Genomic DNA, 23,814 nt, shown 5'->3' on the forward strand with positions numbered 1-23,814 from the left:
CCAAAGAAGGCATATTCATGACAAATAAGCACATGAAAAGAAGCTCAACATCACTCATCATTAGATAAATGTAAATGAAAACTGCAAAAACATGAGTATATACACATCAGGTGGCTAAAGTTAAAAAACAAAATTGACAATACCAAGTGCTGATGAGGATGGGGAGCAACTGAAACTCTCTTAAGCTCCTGGTAGAAATGCAAAATGATACAGCTCTCTGAAAAACATAGTGTAGCAGTTTCTTTAAAAAGTGAAACATGGGACACCTGGCAAGCTCAGTCAGTGGAGCATAAACTCTTGATCTCAGGATTGTGAGTTCAAGCCCCATGTTGGGTGTGGAGATTACTTAAAAATAAAAGAAATCTTTAAAAAAAAGTAAAAATAAATACAGAGTGAAACATACATTTACTTATGTCTTGTGAATCCCATTTCTTTGTATTTATCCTAGAGAAATGAAAACCTATGCTTACACAAATACCTGTGCACAAAAGTTTACAGCAATATTTTGTAATCACCAAAACCTGCAATCCAAATGTCCTTGACTAGGTGAGAAGATAAACTGGCCTACACAGTAAATTCTTGCAAGATTCATCCATGAAGGCAAGAGAAACAAAAGCAAAAATGAACTATTGGGACTTCATCAAGATAAGAAGCTTTTGCAAAGCAAAAGGTACCCTCAACAAAACTCAAAGACAACCTACAGAATGGGAGAAGATATTTGCAAATGATGTATCAGATAAAGGGTTAGTTTCCAAGATCTATAAAGAACTTATTAAACTCAACAGCAAAGAAACAAACAATCCAATCATGAAATGGGCAAAAGACATGAAGAGAAATCTCACAGAGGAAGACATAGACATGGCCAACATGCACATGAGAAAATGCTCCTCATCACTTGCCATCAGGGAAATACAAATCAAAACCACAATGAGATCCCACCTCACACCAGTGAGAATGGGGAAAATAAACAAGGCAGGAAACCACAAATTTGGAGAGGATGCGGAGAAAGGGCAACCCTCTTGCACTGTTGGTGGGAATGTGAACTGGTGCAGCCACTCTGGAAAACTGTGTGGAGGTTCCTCAAAGTTAAAAATAGACCTGCCCTACGACCCAGCAATTGCACTGCTGGGGATTTACCCCAAAGATACAAAGGCAATGAAACGCCGGGACACCTGCACCCCAACGTTTATAGCAGCAATGTCCACAATAGCCAAACTGCGGAAGGAGCCTCGGTGTCCATCGAAAGATGAATGGATAAAGAAGCTGTGGTCTATGTATACAATGGAATATTCCTCAGCCATTAGAAATGACAAATACCCACCATTTGCTTCGACATGGATGGAACTGGAGGGTATTATGCTGAGTGAAATAAGTCCATCAGAGAAGGACAAACATTATATGGTTTCATTCATTTGGGGAATATAAAAAATAGTGAAAGGGAATAAAGGGGAAAAGAGAAAAAATGAGTGGGAAATATCAGAAAGGGAGACAGAACATGAAAGACTCCTAACTCTGGGAAACGAACTAGGGGTGGTGGAAGGGGAGGTGGGCGGGGGGGGGGGGGTGACTGGGTGATGGGCACTGAGGTGGGCACTTGACGGGATGAGCACTGGGTGTTATTCTATATGTTGGCAAATTGAACACCAATAAAAAATAAATTTATAAAAAAAATTAAAATAAACTGGCCTTATCTACACAATGGAATACCACTCAGCAATAAAAAGCAATGAACTATTAATACACACATCTTCAATGAATCTCAGATGCATTTTTAAAAAGGATTTTATTTATTTATTCATGAGAGACAGAGAGAGAGAGGCAGAGACATCGGCAGAGGGAGAAGCAGGCTTGCTGTGGGGAGCCTGATGCTGGACTGGATCCCAGGACCCCAGGATCACGACCTGAGCCAAAGGCAGACACTCAACCACTGAGCCACCCAGGTGGCTCTCAAATGCATTTTTCTAAGTGAAAGAACTCAGTCTCAAAGATTACATTCTGTGTGATTTCAAAATTTGGAAAGGGCAAAAATACAGAAACAGGTAACAGATCTGTGGTTGCCTGGAATGGGTATAGGGAAAGGATCTGAGGACAAAGGTACAGCATATGGGAGTTCTCTGGGTTGTTGGAATTTTTCTGTATCCTGTGTGAGGTGGTAGTTAAAAGGATCCAGGTATGGGGCAGCCCGGGTGGCTCAGTGGTTTAGTGCCGCCTTCAGCCCAGGGCATGATCCTAGAGACCTGGAATCGAGTCCCACATTGGGCTCCCTGCATGGAGCCTGCTTCTCCCTCTGCCTGTGTCTCTGCCTCTCTCTCTCTCTGTGTGTGTGTCTCTCATGAATAAATAAATAAAATCTTAAAAAAAAAAAAAGGATCCAGGTATGTATAAAACCTCATAGAAAGAAAGTGAATTTTACATTTGTAAATTCAAAAACTTTAAAAAGAATCCCCAGAATCCCCAGTGAACCCTCAGCTTTCCACATTCAAAACCTTGATGTGAATGCATCAACCCAGACAGAGGGGGACAAAATATAGAATAATGCTTGGATCTACAGGTTCCCGAGACTTTTTAAAGACTCGAAATTGTACCCTTGTGGTGACACTAGTTTATTTGTTAACATAACTGCATCAGTTTCCTAAGAAAAACAGAATAAAACCAAAAAATCAAAGACCACCCAAAGTACCACAAATGCAAAATAATTACCATTTCAAAGAGAAGGCTATTGAGGAGAGTTTCTGCTACTTATCAGTTTTGGCACTCAGTCAATTTCTACCTTTTGTTTGGGTCACAGTATTGAGAAGATTCTAATACCTAGAAAAATGTAGTGCAAATGGCAACATACTTTAAGTTCACCTTGCAGCCTCAAGGTAATCTTCAATCTACCTCAGAAGCTTGAAAGAGAACAGAAAACTGGTGTGTTTGTTTCCAACAGAGAATCACCAAAGGTATCTGACTGCTTGCTTGCATTCCTTACTAGATAAAGTGTTACAAATGGAGAACTCCAAACTTATCATGTTTTATGCACATATTTATAAGTAATCCAAATATATTTATAGAAATGAAAGAAGAATCTTTATTCTTAGGCTCTACTTTTTAAAAAATGAGCCAGCATGACAGTACTAGTTAACACATCGGGAGTCGTCAATATATGCAAATTTAATATACACTGCATTTGAGTATGTTATTCTAAATATAGTTAAAATATATTTGTTTTGTTTTGTTTTTTTTTAGTTAAAATATATTTGAAAAAAAAAAAAGAACAAACATTGAAGAGAGCCCTGCAGCACCTGAGTTTCTACAGAACACCATTTAAAAACCACTCAGCTCCAGCATGGTAAACACCATCTAAGCCAAACATGAGAAAGTGGATGATCAATCATTCAATGGAAATCTGTTCCCACTTCATTTACCCAATTGTGGTTTTCAGCTGCTATATAATATGCATGTAACTTATTTCCAGCCAGTTTAGGAGCTTTTTCAAAGCACTTTATCTGTAGAATCTATACGTCGTCATCTTCACTCATCCATTCAAAGAATATTTATTGACAGCAGGCACTGTCCTAGGTACTAGGGAAGCAGAAGTAAGCAAAACGGACCAAATTCCCTTCCCTCATGCAGCTTATACTCCAAAGGGGAGAAACAGGAGAGAAACCAAAGTAATAAGCTATAGAAGATGATAAGTGTTGCTATAGAATGTATGTTTGTGTCCCTCCAAAATTCATATGTTGAAGCCTAATCCCCAATGTAATGGTATTTGGAGGTAGAGCCTTTGTGAAGTGATTAAGTCATGAAGGTGATGAGCCTCATGATTAAGTCATGAACCCTTATGAAAGAGACCCTAGAGAGTTCCCTTGCCTCTTCCACTGTGGACACTGGAAGAAGATGGCCTTCCATAAACCAGGAAGCAGGCTCTCACCAGACACCAAATCTACTGGTGTACTGCTCTTAGATTATAGCCTCCAGAATTATGAGAAATAAAGTTCTGTTGTTGATAAGCCACCCATCTATGGTACTTTGTTATAGCAGCCTGAACTGGTTAAGTGCCATGGAGAAAAATAAAGTAGGGCATGCAGATAAAGGAGTGCTTCGCCGTGCATAGGTTGGCCAGGGAAGGTCTCACTGAGTATGGTGATATTTGAGGAAAGACCTGAAGTAGGTGAGGGGTTGGGCCATACCAATGTTTGGGGCAAGAGCATCCCAGGCAGAGGACACAATTGCAAGGACACAAGGTGGCACTGCTCAGGCCTGTGTGAGTGTGAGAAGGAGGCCAACGTGGCTGCAGCTGGAAGCAGAGACATCCCAGGAGATGTGTCCAGAAAGGCGAAGACACTGTATATACAAACTCTGGCTGCTTTGGGACCCTAAATCACATAATAGTAGGATTCAATCCTTCCCTCTGCCCCTTTCCCTTCCAGGATTGCTGTCTTCCAGTGCATTTGGGAGAAGCAGTCTTTGTCCCAAGTACATTCTTACCAAACATGCAGCAGCCAGCCTCTCTGCTTTCACCTGGCCACCCCACAGCCTTCCATGCACATTGTTTTTTGTCACCTTGGTCTTTGGGATTAGCATTCTCTACTGATTCAATGCTGCTCCCTCAGGCCTGGTGTTAGGAGGTGAGAAAAGCAGGAACCAATCCCCTCCCATATTCCCTAGCACCAATGGCACCACCCATTGCATGTCACAGGCTTTTCTAAGAGGCTGGAGGAAACCATCAGAGGAATGCAGTGCAGGAGGAAAGCCTGACTATCACCTTACTGAACCCATAGCCCATTAAGCATCTCTTATCACAGGGAGCTCCTTCCTGGTTGACTCTCTCAGAGGCATGTTCCTCCACAAACCACGAGCCTTCAAACCCTTGCTGTCTTTCCTAGTCCCTCACTGTCAAACTCCTGTCTCTGAGCCTCCAGAAGTTCCAAACTTTACAACATAACAGCCTCTCATTGAAGGAAAACATCACTTTAATTTACTCCGAAAAGCCCCTTGTCTCATTGTCTTAACCTCAACCCGGTCCAGATGACCCTTCTCGGCCTTGCTAGGCCAGAAGATTCCTAGAAGCATTTTCCTGTGCCAAGATAAGTCTTCCACCATCCCTAGAATACAGAAACATCTCTTGAAATAGAAAAGCTTCCACTAGTCTTTCCTCCACCCTCTTCAGTAACTAAAACCCATATTCATTATACAAGTACTTAGTCCTAAGGCAAAGACTGGCGTGGCTTTCCCAGCAACCAGGGCACTGACAGACACAAAACTGCCTGGTTCTCCAGTTTTCACCATCTTGATCCCCCTGCAGGAAGAAAATAGTCGTTATCAAAAAGGCAATTGTCATTCTCCCTCTTTAGAAAAATTCCCATTAAAGATAAAGCAAATTTTAATTAGATTAAGTATCCAATTACTGTAATTACATTTTTTAAAAATTCACATCATGAAGATGACCCTTTTTAAAAGGGTTACAGGAATAATTAGTGTATTCATATTAACCAAAATGTATTGGATAATATTTATACCCAGAAGACAAAGTACATTACACACATTTCACCTTTGGGGAAAGCTTGCAAATGTTTTGGCAGTGGTATGAATATTTATAGGCAAGAGTGTGCTTTAGCAAGATTATGTGAGGAAGCATTTAAATGCTCACCAATTTTTACCCAGGGGTAAAGTATACAGAAAATGTAGCTCAGAGATTATGGATATGCAAAGTGTGACTTAGGCAGGGAATTTCTATCAGTTTGCTTAATTAATTGGAGCCAAAGACTATTTCTTCTCATTTGAGGCAGAAAGGCCCAAGGTATCCAACTGTGACTTCTCTCTACTTGGCATCCGCTGGGGGCAGGGGCCAGTGAGGAGAGGTGGTATAAGAGTGGTAAGGACATTCTTACCTTGACTACACTCCACCCAGAAACCTGGGTCCTCATGCCCCCAGCCTCTGCCCACCCAGTCCCAGTGTGGGAAAGCTTTAGCATGACAAATAGGGGCCTTAGAGAGGCTTCCTCCCAATAGGTTTGCTCCTGAAACTGTCTCCCCTTTTCTGATTCTGGTTTTCTTCCTGTTACTTACTTTGAGCTGTAGCTAGGGCTGTTGTTTTGTGTCACACCCAATTGCCTTCCAGGCTCCATCACATCTGCTAACTCAGGGAGGGGAGGCAGCACAAAATCCATTTCACAGGTGAGAAAACTGGGGCCCCAGACCTTGGAGCAACCCCCAGAACCATGCCACAGAGCTGGCCTCCTGAGGGATCTCTGCAGCCACTGCCCCAAGGCCTGTATGGTCTCAGCTCTGCCTCTCCGGAGGCTGCTGTGGCAGCCACCAACTGCAGGAATATCCCACCTCTGCTGCTACCTAGGACCATTAAAAGGCACCCCAGGCATTGCTGTTTACTCTCACAGATAACTTCCTAACCAAAGTCAGGCATGGGTAGGTCTGACTGAGGAAGTGGTCATAGACCTCTACCTAGTGGTAAGGGGGAGTATAGTTTGTTGGATTCTACACTGAGAATGTGAGGTTCTTGATGTGGACAGCATCAAAGAAGGAATATTCAGGGCACCTAGGTGGCTCAATGGTTGAGCGTCTGCCTTCAGCTTAGGTTGTGATCCCAGGGTCCTGAGATTGAGTCCTGCATCAAGCTCCCTGCAGGGAGCCTGCTTCTACCTCTGCCTATGTCTCTGCATCTCTCTGTCTCTCATGAATAGATGAATGAAATCTTAAAAAAAAAAAAAAAAGGTATTCAAAATATTTTGGACATCCACAATTAACAGGTGTTTATCACATTTCCTTCATCCTCGATGGAAATTCACCCTTCTTTCAAGGCCTAGGTCCAGTATTTGCTCTGAGTCTATCCTGCGCCATCTCCTTCCTTCCTTCTTTAGCTTCTTCAATCTGGGCTTTGGAGTTACAGGCCATGCTCCTTTATGCTCAGTGTTCTGGATATTTGGGTCTTAATTTCCTGTGAACCAGCCCAATTTCCTGCCTATATTGAGGGTCCATGACTCTTTTTTTCTTTTTAAAGATTTTACTTATTTATTCATGAGAGAGAGAGAGAGAGAGAGAGAGAAAGTGAAGAGAGATTAAGAGAGATTGAGAGAGAGAGAGAGAGAGAGGCAGAGACACAGGCAGAGGGAGAAGCAGCCTCCATGCAGGTAGCCCGAAGTGGGACTTGATCCCGGATCTTCAGGATCACTCCCTGGGCTGAAGGCAGCACTAAACTGCTGAGCCACTGGGGATGCTCAGTGTCCATGACTCTTGACTATAGTTCCTTTGGGCTCTTCTTTAAATCTGTTCTCAGAGACCAAGGTGCATCCTTGGAATCTCCTCTGGGATGGAGAACCTTCAGTCACAGGGGGAATCTAATTGGAAATGTGAACCAATTGGATGTGTGAGTATGGTCAGGATGGGGAGTGGGGATGGGGGAAGAGGAAGAGAGAAAAAGAGAAAGGGAGCAAGGGAGAGATTTATTTTAAGGAATTGGCTGATGTGATTATAGAAGTTGAGCAAGTCCAAAATCTTCAGGGTGGGCTGACAGACTTGAGAGATCTGGGAAGAGCCAATTCTGCAGCTCAAGTCAGAAGACCTCCTGCTGCAGAATTCTTTCTAACCTAGAAGAGATCAGTCTTTTGTTCTGTGCGGGAACTTCAGCTGATTGGGTGAGGACTATCCACATTATGGAGGGCAATCTGCTTTACTCAAATTCCACAGATTTAATCTCGTCAGAAAATAGCACCCTCACAGAAACATCCAGAATAATGTATGACCACATATCTGGGTGCTGTGGCCTAGTCAAGTTGAAAACATAAAATTAACTATCATGGTCACTAGGAGATTTGGTGGATGAGGTAGGCAGGCAAAATCAGTGACTTGTTGAAATGAGACTCTCTGGGGTAACTTTTTTTTTTTTAAGCCATGTCTTTTTAAATTAAAATATAAATATAGAATATTGAAATTGACATAGAGCATATTAGTTTTTATTTTGTATTTTTAAAAAGATTTCACTTATTTATTCATGAGAGACACAAACAGAGAGAGAGACAGAGACATAGGCAGAGGGAGAAGCAGGCTCCTGTGGGGAACCTGATGCAGGACTCAATCCCAGGACCCCGGGATCATGACCTGAGCCAAAGGCATATACTGAGCCATGCAGGTGCCCCAGCATATTAGTTTTTAAAAAGAACACATTAGTTTCAGGTGTGCAACATGATTCAATATTTGCATGTATTATAAAATGCTGACCAAAATAAGTCTAGTTAACATCTAACACTACACATAATTTTTTTCCTTTTTTAAAAATATTTTATTTATTTATTTGAGAGAGAGATCATGAGCAGGGGGTAAGGGCAGAAGGAGAAGCAGACTCCCCACTGAGCAGGAAGTCCAACATGGAGCTCCATCCCAGGACCATGGGATCATGACTTGACCTGAAGGCAGATGCCTAACTGACTGAGCCACCCACATGCCCTACAAGCTTTTTCTTACAGTGAGAACTTTTAGGATCTCATAACAACTTTCAAATATACAACACATTATTATCAACTATAGTCACCATGCTGTACATTATATCCCCAGGACTTATTTATTTTTATAACTGGTATTTTATATATCTTCTGGGGTGATTGTCAAGGAAACTCTATTGATTCCTAGGAAAATGTATAGTTCTTGGAGCTGTGACAAAATCGATGTGTGTGTGTGTGTGAAACCAGCAGCCTCATACTTCAGTAAGAACCTACCGTGAATCAGTTCTGTGCTCAGTCTTGTTATGGAAAGAAGCTATAACCCTATCCTCTTGGGGTTCCCACCCAGATTAAAAGACCCAACAAACCTATAAACCCATAATAAACAATGTCCACAGCAATTCAATGAAAGGAGAATTGGCATGAGCTGGACCTGCAGAGCTTCCTGGAAGGGGCTCAGGTTTATTTGGCCTTCTGTCTTAGGCAACGTCAGCTGTGAAAGGAGTGGAGGGAAGGACTTTATTGGCAGCAGCTGCAGGTCAGTGGCTCCAGCTGTGGGCCCTCATGGGCCTCATATCAGGGTGCCCTGCTGGTCATTAAAAGGCAGAGTAGAAATAGATTCCAAGGAGAAGGAGACAAAGAGAGGTCTTTCTCTTCTTTGGTGTTTAAGGCTGGAAGAGCCTTTCTCTGATTCCTACTGCACACTAGAGAAAGGCAGGTTCTCTGTTTTGGGTCTTGTGATCCATGAGCAGTTTGTTTCTGGGCTGAAATTGAATGCCAAGATAAGTGGAACAAAGGTAAATTAGGAATGTTGGGAAGGCAACTAGCATAGGGAGAATGCCAGCAACATGGGGGAAAGCTTCTAGGGGGCAATTTACAGGTTTCACTGCAATGGGATGGCAGACAAGAGGAATAAAGGTCTATTTGAGTATAGAACAATAAAAAAATATAATGAGATTAAGCATTTAATGATCAAGGGCAGGCATTTATTCAGAGTTTTGTATTATCATCAATGCATTTCTGTATGTAAAGGACTTAGAAGTATGCTAAGGAGAACCTGCCACCACCGCTACAACTGGTCTCAAAACATTTTAGTATATGTGCTGCCGAAGCGAGCACAACTGGTCTCAAAACAAGCAAACACAAGACCTACCACTCCTTACAAGAGCATGCCTTCTGATTGTTCATTACACCTTCTGTTTCTGTCACCTTCTAACTTCTCTTTATTCGAGATTTTAACACTCAGATCCCATCTTCTTTCATACCCCATTTCTGTCCTCATACTTGGAACTTCAACATAATGGTGTAATCTAGATTTCCTCGCGTGGCATCTCCTCACTCTATGTGAGCACTCTTGCTAATCTTATCTTCTCCCGGGCTTCACTTACTATTGAAGGGCCGATTGCTTCCATGTTTGCAGCCCACACATCTCTTGTGAGTTTCAGACCCCTATATCCAACTGGATAGCCGTACCTGGATATTTCATGGGACCCAAATCTAACTACTCAAAATCTGAACTCCTTGTCATTCTCACAAACCTGATTCTTCTGTTCTCAAAATGCTGCTATATGGAATCAGTGCCTATCCAGTCACCCAAGCCAGAATTTCAGGGGTCATCAGTTTTTTTTCTGCACCTCTTAGAAGCCATATCCCATCAGTCACCACTTCCATGAGCTGCACCTGTTGTCCATGAGTCCAGAGCTTTACTCTCTGATTCCAGAGAGTAAAACTGCTGGTTAAGAGGGCTCTAGAGTAAGCATGCCTGGGTTCAAATAATAGCTTTCAACTGATACTACGTAATTGTTGGGGGGTTCTGTAAGCTGTTTCTTGGTTTTCTCATCTGTAAAATGAGTATATTGCTTTATAAAATTGTTAGAATTAACTGTTATGTAAAATACCTGGAATACATAGTAAGTACTCAATAACCTTTGGTGATGCTGATGATATCAACAATGATGATGCCCGAGCAATGCTGGTAGGGGCAACCACCCAGCTGCAATAATTGAGGAACAAGAGTTGGAGGATAGCATCTGCTTCTTAACTAGATTTTCAGCCCATCCTTTATTCAGTCTCACATCTCTGCCTTTAAAGGAACTCTATGCCTCCAATTCTTAAGACCTCCTAGGTTCTGAGGGGCAAATTAGTTTGCCTTTTCTGGGCTTTCCCTCAGTAGGTAACTTTACTTTTTATGCTCTACACCTGCACTGCCCATATGGTAGCCACTGGTCACATGTGGCTAATGAGCCATTGAAATGTGACTGATGAGTGCTATACATGTTGAAATAATATTTTGGATATATTAGGTTAAATAAGATGTATTCAATGAATGTCTCTCGTTTTTCACTTTTCATGTGGCTAGTGGGAAATTTTAAATTACATATGTGACTGTCATTATATTTCTATTGGATAATGTTGCGTCTTACTGTTGACCTTTCTTGTCTGCTGTTATTTTCACTCCTTCTCCTTAGTCTTCTAGTGGATACCCTTTCATTTTCATTTTTTTGTGAGGTGTCTGGAAAAGGAAAGATAAATGGGTGTGTTTCATCTGCCATGTTGAACTGGAAGTTATACCCAGGCTTCTCACACTCTCGCTCCTGCTTATATTTGTAGTCTTACCACTTTCAGTCCTGCCACCAACCCTATGGCCCAGCCACAATGAGTCACTTGTAATCTTTGGAAGACACACGGGCTTTCATGCCTTTGCTTTCTTTGCATCCTTTGAATAACTCCTCCCACCTGTCTAGTGACTTATTCTTCAAAATCTCAAATTTCACCTACTTGCTTTTTCTTGACCTACCTCTCCTTCCAGTTGAGCTGACTGCTCCAGAGTCCAGAATAGTTCCTGCATTTTCTTTATTATTTTTATTTTTTTAAAAGATTTTATTTATTTATTCATGAGAGACCCAGAGAGAGAGAGAGAGAGAGAGGGAGAGGCGGGCCCCATGCAGGGAGCCCCATGTGGGACTCGATCCAGGAACCCCAGGATCACAACCTGGGCCACCTGGGCTGCCCCGCATTCTCTTGTTTAGATACCTACCTGCCCCGTAGGAAACTCCCTCTTCTTCATCAAACCCTGTCGTGCCATTTCAGGATTTGATGCATGGAAGGAACTAAACGTTTCTTATTTAATGTCCATAAAACAAAGACCGGAAGGACGGGCTGTGGGAATACGGAGGAAGGCGAGGGCTGTCTGGAGAGGTTTCACGAAGGTCGGTATTTTTCGTTTCTTCCAAGTTTCCCGCCAGGGGAGGCGGCCCTGGGAGTTCCCGGGCGGAGGGAACAGGACGAGCCAAGCTTCCCTGGAGGCGAGGACTACGCCAGGGCAGGGGCAAATGCTCCGTCTGCACGCGGCACTGCGAAGACATCACTCCGGGCCCCAGTCCTAGAAAGAAGTTTGAGGGCCGGGCTGGGGGAGGGAAGGGGGTGTTCGCGGAAGGCTTCGGGCCCGCGGCGCGAGACCACGGCACGCGCGCTTTTGGCCGAGGGGCCTGGCTGCGGGCGGCGGGCGGCGGGCGGGCAGGGGGGCGCCGGCGTGGTCTGGGGGCGCGGCGGGCAGCGCCGCCAGCGGGTGCGGGAAGCGGGGGCACCACCTTCAGCAGCTCGGCGCGGGGAGCGAGGAGCTTCCAGGCGGCCCAGACCCCAGGGCGCGCGCAGCGGGTGGGGGCGGGGCGGGCCGCGGTCGCGGTGCGGGGGGCCTCACGCGCTTGTCCCTCGCGCGTCGCCGTCCGCGCAGCCCGCGGTTCGGCCGCCGGCGCAGTGGTTCCGGTTCCGGTTCCGGTTCCGGCGGGCGTCGGCACCTGCGGCGAGGGCGGCGGCCATGGCGTACTCCACCGTGCGGAGGGTGGCCCTGGCCTCGGGGCTCGTGCTGGCCGCGTCGCTGCTGCTGCCCAAGGCCTTCCTGTCTCGGGGAAAGCGGCAGGAGCCGCCACCTGCGCCGGAAGGTAGGCGGCGGCTAGCGAGCTCCCCGTCAGCGTACGGAGAACGCTGCTGCTCCAGGGCGGGGGGCACTCGACGTCTCCTCCAAACGGGGGGGGGGGGGCAAGCCCTGCGGCTCCCCTGGAGTCTGGGAGAGCCGCGGCGACTCTAGACCCCTTCGGCAGGAAGGGCCGCGATGCCGGCGCGCGCGTGCGTGGTGCCCGGGCGCCCTCCGGGTGGCCCCCCACGCCTGCCTCGGGCGCAGCCCTTCACTCCGCTGCCCCCTCTGTTCAGGCGCTTTGGGCCGGGTCCGGAGGGCTCCCACTTGGACTCCCCTCTCCGGGGTTCCCCGATGCCTCGTGTCGTGCTTTTTTTTTTTTTTTTTTTTTTTGTATGAAGCGAAGTCCGTTGGCCTTGGTATTGGTTAACCTTGAGTCATTGTGTACTTCCAGCGCCCCCACTTCAGGCTTTTTTTTTTTTTTTTTAATGCCTTTTAAAATAGAATCTGAAGATTTTTAACTCCGGTTTCAATTACTGAGATGAACAGACTGCTACGTTTCCTTCCCCCATGTACTTAAGTGTTTGCCAGTCCTTTGTTATCGTGTGGTTGTGTACGTGGTGTTTACAAATCCACCCTGTTGGCGCGGTCAGGGGCTTTTACATAAGGAGTCCAAAGGGATGGATGTCCAGGCCGAAAGAAGGAACTAGAGCAGTTCCGTGTAGCTCCTGAAGTTCCACTGGTAACTTTCGCCTGTAAATTGTCTCTGATAATGACCCTTGCGGATGGTTTTACGGTCCCCAAGCGCTTCCGCTAATGTTCAGCACGTTGATGATTGGACAGCTCCTGTCGAGCTGGAATCCACCGCCCTGTGATTCGTGCGCACCGACTCCAGTTCCCCTCTCTTGCGCGTCGTAGATAGGAGTCCTGTAGATGCAAGGCACCAAGCTCTAGGGATAGAGGGCAGATCGAACCCAGAATTCTCTTGATCAAAACTTTATGCTTGGAAAACTACCTGGAAAAATGTGGGGTTTTTATTTTCTTTCCTATTACAGAATGCCAAAGGTTTTACTCGTTTTGTCTAATTGATATCGCCTTGTCTGCCTTGAAGATTAACTCATGATGACCTTAACAGTAAAGATTTTTTTTAAAACAGTATTTTACTGAATTCAATTCCATTATGCTGACTTATCTTTTTTTTTTTTAATATTTTATTCACGAGAGACAAAGAGAGAGAGGGAGAGAGAGAGAAAGAGAGAGAGAGGCAGAGACATAGGCAGAGGGAGAAGCAGGCTCCATGCAGGGAGCCCGACGTGGGACTCGATCCTGGGACTCCAGGATGATGTCCTGGGCTGAAGGCAGATGCTAAACCGCTGAGCCACCCAGGGATACCCTATGCTGAATTATCTAAGCTTTATTGAATGTGCATGGGAGATACTCTTCTGAATGTTGTATGGAGATTAAATGTGGCTCTTTCCCTTGAGAACTCAAGAGTTGATATTCAATGTTCTTATCTTAGCATCTTTGCACTTTCTGTCCTTGTTCTTGTTCTTCCCTCAGCTTCCTTCTGGTTACTCAAGTTCCTGATCAGCTGTAACCTCAGAGAGATTGTCCCTACAGACCCTAGCTAACTTCACCCTCCTTCCCTATTCCTTCATGTTGTGTTTCCCTTCTTGAAGAAATTACTATATGATATGAAATGTTCTTATTTTTTTCTCTTTCTACCTTTGAGAATAGAAGTTTCATGAGGGCAGGGACTTGGTCTAGTTTTCCACTGTTTCTTGAGCACCTGTCTAAAATGGCAGTCGACAGATATTTTTAAATGAATAATTTAAGCTTATGAAGCTATTAATATTGGGAATTCTCTTTTTGCATTAGTTACCAAAGGAAGATACTCTAGGGAAAAACTTCTCTTGTATGGTTTATTTCAGTAACTGAAATTTTGCTAACTAAACTCTTCATCCTTGGATGAACCTAGAAGGTATTATGCTAAGTGAAATAAGTCCAACAGAGAAAGACAAATACTATGTGATCTCATTTATGTGTGGCATCTAAAAAATAAATGAGCAAACAAAAACAGACTCATAAATATAGAGAACTGATGGTTACCAAATGGGAGGTGTGGTGGGGGAATGGGCAAAATGGGTGAAGAGGAGTGGGAGATACAGGCTTCCAGTTATGAAATTAATAAGTCACAGGGATGAAAGCACAACATAGGGAGTATATGGTGTTGTCATAACGTTATATGGTGATAGATGGTAGCTGTACTTATTGTGAGCATAATAATGTATAGAGCTGTAGAATTACTATGTTATACATTTAAATCTAAAGTAACATTGTATGCCAAGTATCTTCAATAAAAACAAATTACTTGGGGATCCCTGGGTGGCTCAGCGGTTTAGTGCCTTTGGCCCGGGGCGCGGTCCTGGAGTCCGGGGATCGGGTCCCACATCGGGCTCCCCGCATAGAGCCTGCTTCTCCCTCCTCCTGTGTCTCTGCCTCTCTCTCTCTCTCTCTCTCTCTCTCATAAATAGATAAATAAATAAATAAACCTTTAAAAAAAACCAAATTACTTAAAATCCCTGGGCTGGTATGCTGACATTTTAAAAGTAGTGATTCCTAGCCATTTTGGGGTTATTTACCCCTTTGAGAATCTGATGAAAGTTATGGAGTTTCTCCCTAGAAAAATTCACATACCATTTATGCTGACATTCAGAATTTGAGTATCAATTTAGAGAATTCACATAACCCGAAACCCTTGTTTTGGAGAAAGAGACAGCCTCAGTTACTTGAAAATTCTTGAAATCTGTCATTGTAACTTTCATTTCTGCCCATTGGAATATGTGAAACAACTACAGTCCCTTTTCCACGTGACAGTTGTTAAGACATTCTTTTAGTAAATACTTATGATGTATTCACATAGTATATACACAGTATACAGATAACCAAGGATTCTAAGAAAAATGAACCAAATCTTGCCTGAGATTCATAGTTTAGTAGAGGAAGACTGACAGTAAGTGTGTGTCAGTTGCATGTACTCAAAGTCTTTGCAGGGAACAATGGGGACTCATGGTTAGAACAGTCAGTTTTATTGGGGACAAGAAAAGTGTCCTAGAACAGGAGAGTCTTTTTTTCCTCCCTAACAACTTTCTTGAGATATAATTCACATACAGTTCACCTGCTTAAAGTGTACAGTTCAGTGGAGTCTGTTATATTCAGATTTGTGCAACCATCACCACAGTCAATGTTAGAACATTTCCCTCATGAAATCCCGATATTCTTTAGCTATCACCCTCCAACCTGCCCTACCCCCTTCAGCCCTGGGTAACCACTAGTCTACTTTCTGTCAATATAAGTTTTTCTGTCCCAGAAATTTCATATAAATGGAATCATAGGACATGTGATCTTTTGTGACTAGCTTCTCTTGCTCTGTATGTTTTCAAGACTCATCCATGTTGTAGCATGTATTAGTACTACATTACTTTTTTTTAAAGATTTATTGTAGAGCAAGAGAGAGTGAGAGGGAGGAGCAGAGAAGGAGAAAGAAACCCAGGCCAACTCCATGCTGAGTGCAGAGCCTGGTACGGTGCTCGACCCAGGGTTCAGTCTCATGACACTGAGATAATGACCTAAGCCAAGACCAAGAATTGGATACCTAACCAGCCACGCCACCCAGGCATCCCAGTACTTCATTACTTTTTTATAGCTGAATAATATTCCATTGTGTCGATGTACCATATTTTATTCATTCATCTGTTGATGGACATTTGGATTATTTATATTTTTTATTATGCATAATGCTATTACCATTTGAATACAAACTTATGTAGACATGTTTTCATTTTTCTCGGGTGTATACATTTCGGAAATATGAGCATTTTAGTGGCTGGAATGAAGAGTGAAATTTCTAGGTCATGTGATTACTCTATATTTAACCTTTTGAGGAACTACTAGACTGTTTTTCAAAGTGGCTGCACCATTTAACATTCCTACCAGCAGTGTATAAGCGTTCCAGTTGCTCTACATCTTGCCAACACTTAATTGCCTGCCTTTTTGATCATAGCTATCTGAGTGGGTATGAAGTGACACCTCATTGTAGTTTTATTTGTATTTCCCTGATGACTACTGTCCTTGGCTGCTTCTTGTGTGTGTATTGGCTATTTGTATATCACTTTTGGGGAAGTGTCTTCAGATCTTGTGCCCATTTTTAAATTGGGTTACTTTTTATTTTTGAGTTTATTGTTTATTAAGAGTTCTCCAGATAAGTCTCTATTCAGGTACATAATTTACAAATATTTTCTCGCATTTAGTGGGTTGTCTTCGTTTTCATGCTGGTGTCCTTTAAGAAGAATTTTTCATTGTGATGAGAGAGGAGACCAGAGATGTTGGCAGGGGCCAAACTGTGAGGAACTGTTTTTCCCTCTCATACTTAAGGAGGTTGTAACTCTGGGAAAGGAAATGAACAAGGGGTAGTGGAAGGGGAGGTGGACCCAGTCCAGGGGTGACTGGGTAATGGGCGCTGAGGGGGGCACTTGGCGGGATGAGCACTGGGTGTTAGGCTATATGTTGGAAAATTCCACTCCAATAAAAAAAAATTAAAAAAAATACTTAAGGAGGTTGGATTTTATTCCAAGAGTAGAAGAGGCCATTGTAAGTTGGTAAGTAGAAGAGAACCATCCAGTGTGGTTTTAGAAAGGACATCCTGGCAGCAGTATAGGAGATGCATTGTGAGGATTTCTTTACGGTGAAGATAGTTACAGTACTCCAGTTGGGACCACAGGAGCATCATTAAGTCAGTGTTGTTGAGCTCATCAGTTAGGATCTTCGTGACAAATGGCAGAAGATTTAATCTCAGTGGCATTATGACAAAAAAGGGATGCATTGCTTTGTATAAATGAAAAGACCCTGTGTTAGAACTGGCCTTCAGTGTTGTTTAATCCAGAGATTCCCAATCTCATCTGGGCTCCAGCTCTGATTTTCTGTGTTCATTTAACTTCCTAGTTCCAGGCAGCCCTGGTGGCTCAGAGGTTTAGCACCGTCTTCAGCCCGGGGCGTGATCCCACATCAGTCTTCCTGCCTGGAGCCTGCTTCTCCCTCTGCCTATGTCTGCCTATGTCTCTGCCTCCACCCCCCCCCCCCCCCCCGCCCCTGTGTGTGTGTGTGTGTGTGTGTGTGTGTGTGTGTGTCTCATGAATAAATAAAATCTTTAAAAAAACAAACTTCCCAGTTCCTTCTCAAGTTGGCTCTGTCCTCTGACTGCTCTCTCAGGATAGCAACAATGGTTGCAACAGTACAAGACATCACTTCTCACATTCCATGGTTCAGAGAAGGAGCATATCTTTTCTTTTAAACTCTTCCTTCACTCCCACCTCATTCTTATCCACCCTGTACCCCTACCCCCTTATTCTTCCCTAGTAGTTCCAGCTAACTTATCCATGCATCTTAATAGCTTGAATTAAGTTACTTGCAGTGTTTTGGGTAGAAAGAATATGCTGATTAATCACTCTGAAGTTGATAATGATTCCCGAAGGGATATGGGGGTACTGGAGGAAGGAGAGCAGGGGGGCTGTCTTCAATTTTTTTTAAAAGATTTTATTTATTCATTGATGAGAGACAGAGAGAGAGAGAGAGAGAGAGAGGCAGAGACACAGGCAGAGGGAGAAGCAGGCTCCATGCAGGGAGCCCAACATGGAAATTGATCCTGGGTCTCCAGGATCAGGCCCTAGGCTGAAGGTGGCGCTAAACCGCTGAGCCACCTGGGCTGCCCGGGTAAGAACAATTTTAAGAGCTATTTTTATTATATTTCTCTGGTATTATTTTCATGTTTAATGATTTGAGATGTATTTAACATTGTCAGAAATTTCAGTTTTAAGAGCTATTTCTTTAGGATTTGAGAGAATGCACGTGTGTGTGTGCACATGCATGGGTGGGGGGAGGAGCAGAGGGAGAGGGAGGCTCCATGCTAAGAGTGGAGCCTGACACAAGGCCCCATCTCATGGCCCTGAGATAGTGAGCTGAAACCAAGAGTTGGGTGCTTAACCAACTGAGTTATCCAGGTACCCCATGTGAGCCATTTTTAAGAAGAATTGGAAGGTGAAGGGGAGGGAGACATCTTGGATTAGTCTCAGGTTATTGGCTTGGGTGAGTAGGCAGTTGGTAATGCCCTTCATCACAATAGGAATGGAGGAACAGTAGATCAAAGGGAAAAATGGTGAGTTCAGGAATGAAGACTAGCAGCATGTCCCTTTCTTCAGTCTTTTTTCTTTGTTGACTTCTCTAGGAGTTCATCCATTCCTCCTATGACCTAGTTTCAAGTATCTCAACACAGCCTTCTTAGAAGGCAGATGATAGCAAGTGGAAGCCTATTAAATCATGAAAGAGCAACCTGTTGCCTCCCCCATCCTCCTTTTAAAAACTCTCTACTTCTTTTTGTGCATCTTGAGGATTACTTTAGATAATTTGCATTTTACTTACTGACCTTGTGATATATTAGAATCCTAAGCTGACTTTTTTTTTTTTTTTGATTGCTGCTCATCTAGGTTTTGTCCATTTTGTACTTTTCACTTTGTTTTGGAGCATAGGTGGGGGGAGGTTTAGCAATCAGCCTCAATTTCTGCACTTAGTCTCTTTCTCACAGTTGCAGACACAACAGAAGGTGGGGGATTCTTCTTTTGTGGCCAGTGAAAAGGCTTGGTTGCTGGAACTGCGGGGGTGCTGGTGTGTGGGGTTATCTTTCACTCTCTCCAGCACAGGATTCACTTTGGATTGGTGCTGGTCTTTGCTGGGGGTGTTTACAGAATATGGTGGGGCTGGAGCCTCTTTACAGAGACGTCTGCCAACGTTGTGCAGGGGAAGCTGGTGCCGTGTACATGGTGCTAGCAAAATAGGTGGAGAGCGTTTATGCTGGTTTTTCCAAGTGTCTGGCTTTCTAGGTTTAGGGAAGGGAAGAGAAATGGCGCTTGCCAGCACTTTTGTTGTTGAAGTATCCTGAAGATTCCTGCGCCTCCAGCACATGTTCTGAGAGTAGTAAATACATCTTCTTCACATATACCTCAGGCACTTTTCAAACTTGTTTCTATGCTGTGTTTAAAGTCGGGTTATTTATTATGCTTTAGGGTGAGGACTCCGTTTCCTATCTCCCTTCAGCTCTCCTGAGTTAAGCCCAGTTGATTTTTTTTAAGTACCCACAGTTAAACCCTGCTGATTTTTAAAGCCAAATAAGCCCCACTGATTTTTTTTCAAAGCCAGATAGATGTTAATGGGGACTCATCTTCCCAGTGTGGGTCCCCATAGCCTGGGGTGGGGTGTCATCCTCTAACGTCTCCTCTAAGGATACTTGTGGCATCTTTCCATTTGTGGTTAGTCCTGTCTGGGTTTGTTTCCCAATCTCTGCTCTGTGCCTCCGCCCTTTATCTTTGTGGCTTTCCTCCTTAATTTCTCCCTAGGATTAAATGTGGAAGCACTGGGATCCCTGGGTGGTGCAGCGGTTTGGCGCCTGCCTTTGGCCCAGGGCGCGATCCTGGAGACCCGGGATCGAATCCCATGTCGGGCTCCAGGTGCGTGGAGCCTGCTTCTCCCTCTGCCTTTATATCTGCCTTGTCTCTGCCTCTCTCTATATATATGACTATCATAAATAAAAATAAAAAAAAATAAAAAAATAAAAAAAAAATAAATGTGGAAGCACTGTTCTGCCAGTTCTTGGGCATTTTCAAAGTTAGTAGCACAGTTACAGCTGTTATTTCCGTGTGCATGGATGAGTTAAGGTCAGGATTCTCCTACTTTGCCATCTTCCTCACAATCTCCTGAAGAATCCTTCTTAGAATCTAGCCCAAGAGCTATACAGTGTGCTCACTTCTTTGTAGTTGAAAAGTCCACCATCCACCTTTTGCAAACTGGAACAATAGTCACCTATTCCATTCTTTAAAATTTTCCTCTATCAACATAATTTCTTAAAATTTTAGTTTAATGACCTTTCTTGCAAGTTTTCCAGTGTGAGTAGAAATTATTTGGTGGATGGACTTATCCTCCTCACCCATCTGGGACTTTATATTTATCCTTAGGATTGCTGATTCTCTTTCATTTAACCCAAAATTCATACCCTTTGAAAGACAGTATGGAAGCAAAATAGAAGTTCAGAAATTCTGCTTCCTTAGCATTACATTTTATAATCCGGTAAATCCCCCCCCCCCTTTTTTTACTCTAAAAATACCCTTTTTGCTTTGGCTAGCCTTTTTGTAATTCTTAATTTATTTTGGACCTTGGCCTCAAGTGGTTCTTCCAAGTCTTGCCACTCATTCACGTATGTGTCGTTCTGTTCATCTTTTCTCTTTTAGAGGAGCTACCTGTACATCTGCTTTCCCCCACTCTGCCTTTCCTACCTGCTTGACAATTTTTGAAATGCCCAAGCAATACTGCATTTTAAGAGCTTTCCTCTTAAAAAGTGTTTCATGCCATGGGGCTATTTTCAGAACTTAATTCTGCCTTTCTGGAGCCTGTGCCACACAACCCCTACCTGGATGCCACAAATACTAAGTTGGCATGGTCCCTTTCTCCTATCGTTCTCTTCATTACACCAACCAGTTTTTTCTTTGGCCAAAGTAGCAGTTCCCCTACTCTTACCATATATACCTGTGTAATGTGAAAATACCAGCATATGAGATGAGGAACTTGTCAGCCATTCCAAAGTTAGCTTACTGAGGCTTTGGACAGGTGCCAGAGTAGGTGAAGCCTTCCAAGATGACAACTGTATGCTGCTTCTGTGCTTGAGTCAGCTTCAGGATAGCCCTGCTCAGCACTTCCATAGCTGGATCCTGTAGTGCTTCCACGATAATGTGATATCTGGCATCTCTCCTCCTGATCCTACCTGCCCATATTTTCCAGTGAGTGGCTTACTTTGAGTATTATAGGTAGTGTTCCTTATGAGTACCTTCCCAGTGGCCCCATTCCTCCGAAATAGCTCAGACTCTTATGTCACCACGTTCTCCTCAGGTGAGTTCTGCCCACTGGGTCTTGAGCTATCTGAGATATGGAAATATGTACTCCTATATGTATAGTTATGTGTCCATATATGTGTGTGTGTTTGTGTGTGTGTGTGACACATATATGTAATTCTTTGTAATCTTAGCTCTTTATGTTTTGATATATAAGTGCTTGAGGATGAGTGTATTATTTTGGTCCCTTACCTTTTCTTTTCTCGTAATGAAACCTCAAGTATCTGCTCTGAAAGCATGTCAGAGAAGGGAGAAGACCATTTGAGAGCCTGTGAGTGCATGAAGATTAGGTACTTTTTCAAGTTCAGAAACTTTTAGAGGAGAGAGTATGGAGCAGAGTGGTGGGTGTAGAGCACCTTTACCAGTTACCCTGAATGTCATTTTCTATTCTTAAAACTAAAAACCATTCAGGATAATGATGTAAAAAATTATTTTTAGCTCTGAGCATAACTAACTGTGCTGGGTCTTGAGATTCCAGTAAAGGCCAGCAGGCCCTGTACAAGTCATCCACATCAATTCAGCAGAGTATATAGCATGCAAGACCCAGAGCATACCCTGAAGGGACGCAAGCATGGAGAAAACACTGAACTTCAGCCACAGAGCACAAGGAATACCTATAGTTAAATAAGTTGGATTTATTATTTGTAGCAAGGGAGAATGCACAGCATGAGGAAGCATGTGGCATCACATTAAGAATGTGAGAAAAGCTTTATTATAGGGTATGGAAATGTGTTAGGTGAATTTGAAGAAGGCTTAAGGATGTGGGGGTTCACTCTGGATTGGATGCCATCAGGTAGGGAGGCAAATTCTATGGCTGAGTATCTTAATAGAATTTATCTAAAGGGAGAGCAGACTACAGAAAGGCTGAAGCTATAGTTGGTGAAGAAGCAGCAGTCACTCATTATCCAGGAATGGGGGCTATTTGGAACTTTTTACCTTAGACAATATTCATGTTTTATCTGTGTTCAGACAGATTACAGAGTGGTCTGACTCTTTGTCTTGATCCACGGTAGTCACAGAATGGCCTTGTCTAATGTTAATGCTCTGAAATTGCTGACGTTTAACAGGAGGATACCAAAACCTAACTGTGAGTGCCGAGCCAGCTCCTACCAACACTAAGGCCTAGCTGATAGTACCAGGCCAGCTTCTGATGTCACAGGCATCTTTTCTGGTGCTCTGATAGGATTTATAAGTTTTGGTCAGCACTGAATAAAATGGGGTAGAAATGGTACTTAGTGGAAGATTTCATCTGTTTCTCAGTCCATTCAAGTAGAGGCTGTAAGGCACATAAATACAACTCTTGAATAAGGCCAGTTGTGATAAGTGCAATTAAAGAGGTTCAAGCAGTATGTTCTAAGTGCATGGGGGTGACGTGAGAAAAAGCATTGGGGGTGAGGGCAGTATTTGGCCTGGGCCCTGAATAAGCTGGATGTAAACATGTAGAGTTGGAGAGAAAAGCAAAACCACTGGAGTCAGCAAAAAGCAAAGGCTTGGTAGTAAGAAATTACAAGGCTGACTCAGAGCATGGTGAGAAGTCTAGTTAGGTTGAATCAGGAGTATATAATGAGAAAGAAATGTGAAGAGGTACTTTTGGGCTAGATTATAGAGTTCAGTTGTTTAGAAATTCAGTTTGGAGGAAAGGCAAAACCAGAACTTGTTAAATACCCATTGTGCATGCAGGGTGCTTTGTATATGATTTTTAACCTGTAATCCTTGTAACAACCCTGAACAGTCCTTTTAATGATCCCATCTATATCCACTTTTCAGATGATGAAAATGAACTTTAGAAAGGCTCATTTAACATCCACTTAAATAGTTGGAGGCCCGGCCAGTATCTCTCTTTTTTTTTTTTTGTATTGGCCAGTATCTTAACTAATAACTGACTAAAAAGATAGTACTGATTTTACTCTGCTGCCTTACTGTGTAACAAGTCTCTTGTCCTCTGTGGGAACCATTGAAAGCTTTTGATCAGAGAAATGGCAAGACCAGTTAGAATAATGCTTTAGGAAGATGACTCCTAACAAAACAGTAGTAATTAACATGCGTAGAGTATATAGACTAGGCTCTGTGTTAAGCAACTTAGACACGTAAGTATCTCTTAGTAGTATGTAGGGTGATTTGGAAGTGGGGAGGTGAAGAAAAGATATGGTTAAACTAGCAGAAAACATCAAAGCAGTGGTAGGCAGAGCACAGGTAGGAGGGGAATGTAACGAGACGAGGGCCCTTGGAGGAGACAGATGAGGACCACTCAGCTGTGGTCCCAGGTTCCATTTTAAGTAATGCCAAATTAAATTTGGCCTGTAGAATTTCCTCAGTATTTAGGGAGAAGTGTATATATCTTAAGGAATTGGCCCATAAGGATCTTTCTTAAGCTGCAGTAATCAAATATAAACACATACAGTTCTCTATTGATTTGTCTTAAGAATCAAGTGTTGCAGATGGTTTAATGCTGCTTTCAGAAAGCTCTTTTGTTAAC

At 43.3% G+C, this 23,814-nt stretch overlaps 1 protein-coding gene across 8 annotated transcripts in view; it reads left to right on the forward strand.

Moving 5' to 3' along the window:
* The first annotated feature begins 8,011 nt into the window (after positions 1 to 8,011).
* RIC3 (RIC3 acetylcholine receptor chaperone) overlaps positions 8,012 to 23,814 on the forward strand; it is a 56,385-nt gene continuing 40,582 nt past the window's right edge. For 2 of the 8 annotated variants that reach the window (XM_072725697.1, XM_072725696.1), the window contains exon 1: positions 12,194 to 12,376. In XM_072725697.1, coding sequence (XP_072581798.1) covers positions 12,253 to 12,376 — 124 coding nt within the window. In that variant the 5' untranslated portion in view covers positions 12,194 to 12,252. Of the gene's footprint in view, positions 12,377 to 23,814 lie in introns of all 8 variants that reach the window. The other 6 variants (XM_072725694.1, XM_072725695.1, XM_026008313.2 and 3 more) reach the window with 5 other exon arrangements.

This window comes from Vulpes vulpes, chromosome 11 (genome assembly GCF_048418805.1).
Source record: "Vulpes vulpes isolate BD-2025 chromosome 11, VulVul3, whole genome shotgun sequence".
Taxonomy (NCBI): domain Eukaryota; kingdom Metazoa; phylum Chordata; class Mammalia; order Carnivora; family Canidae; genus Vulpes; species Vulpes vulpes.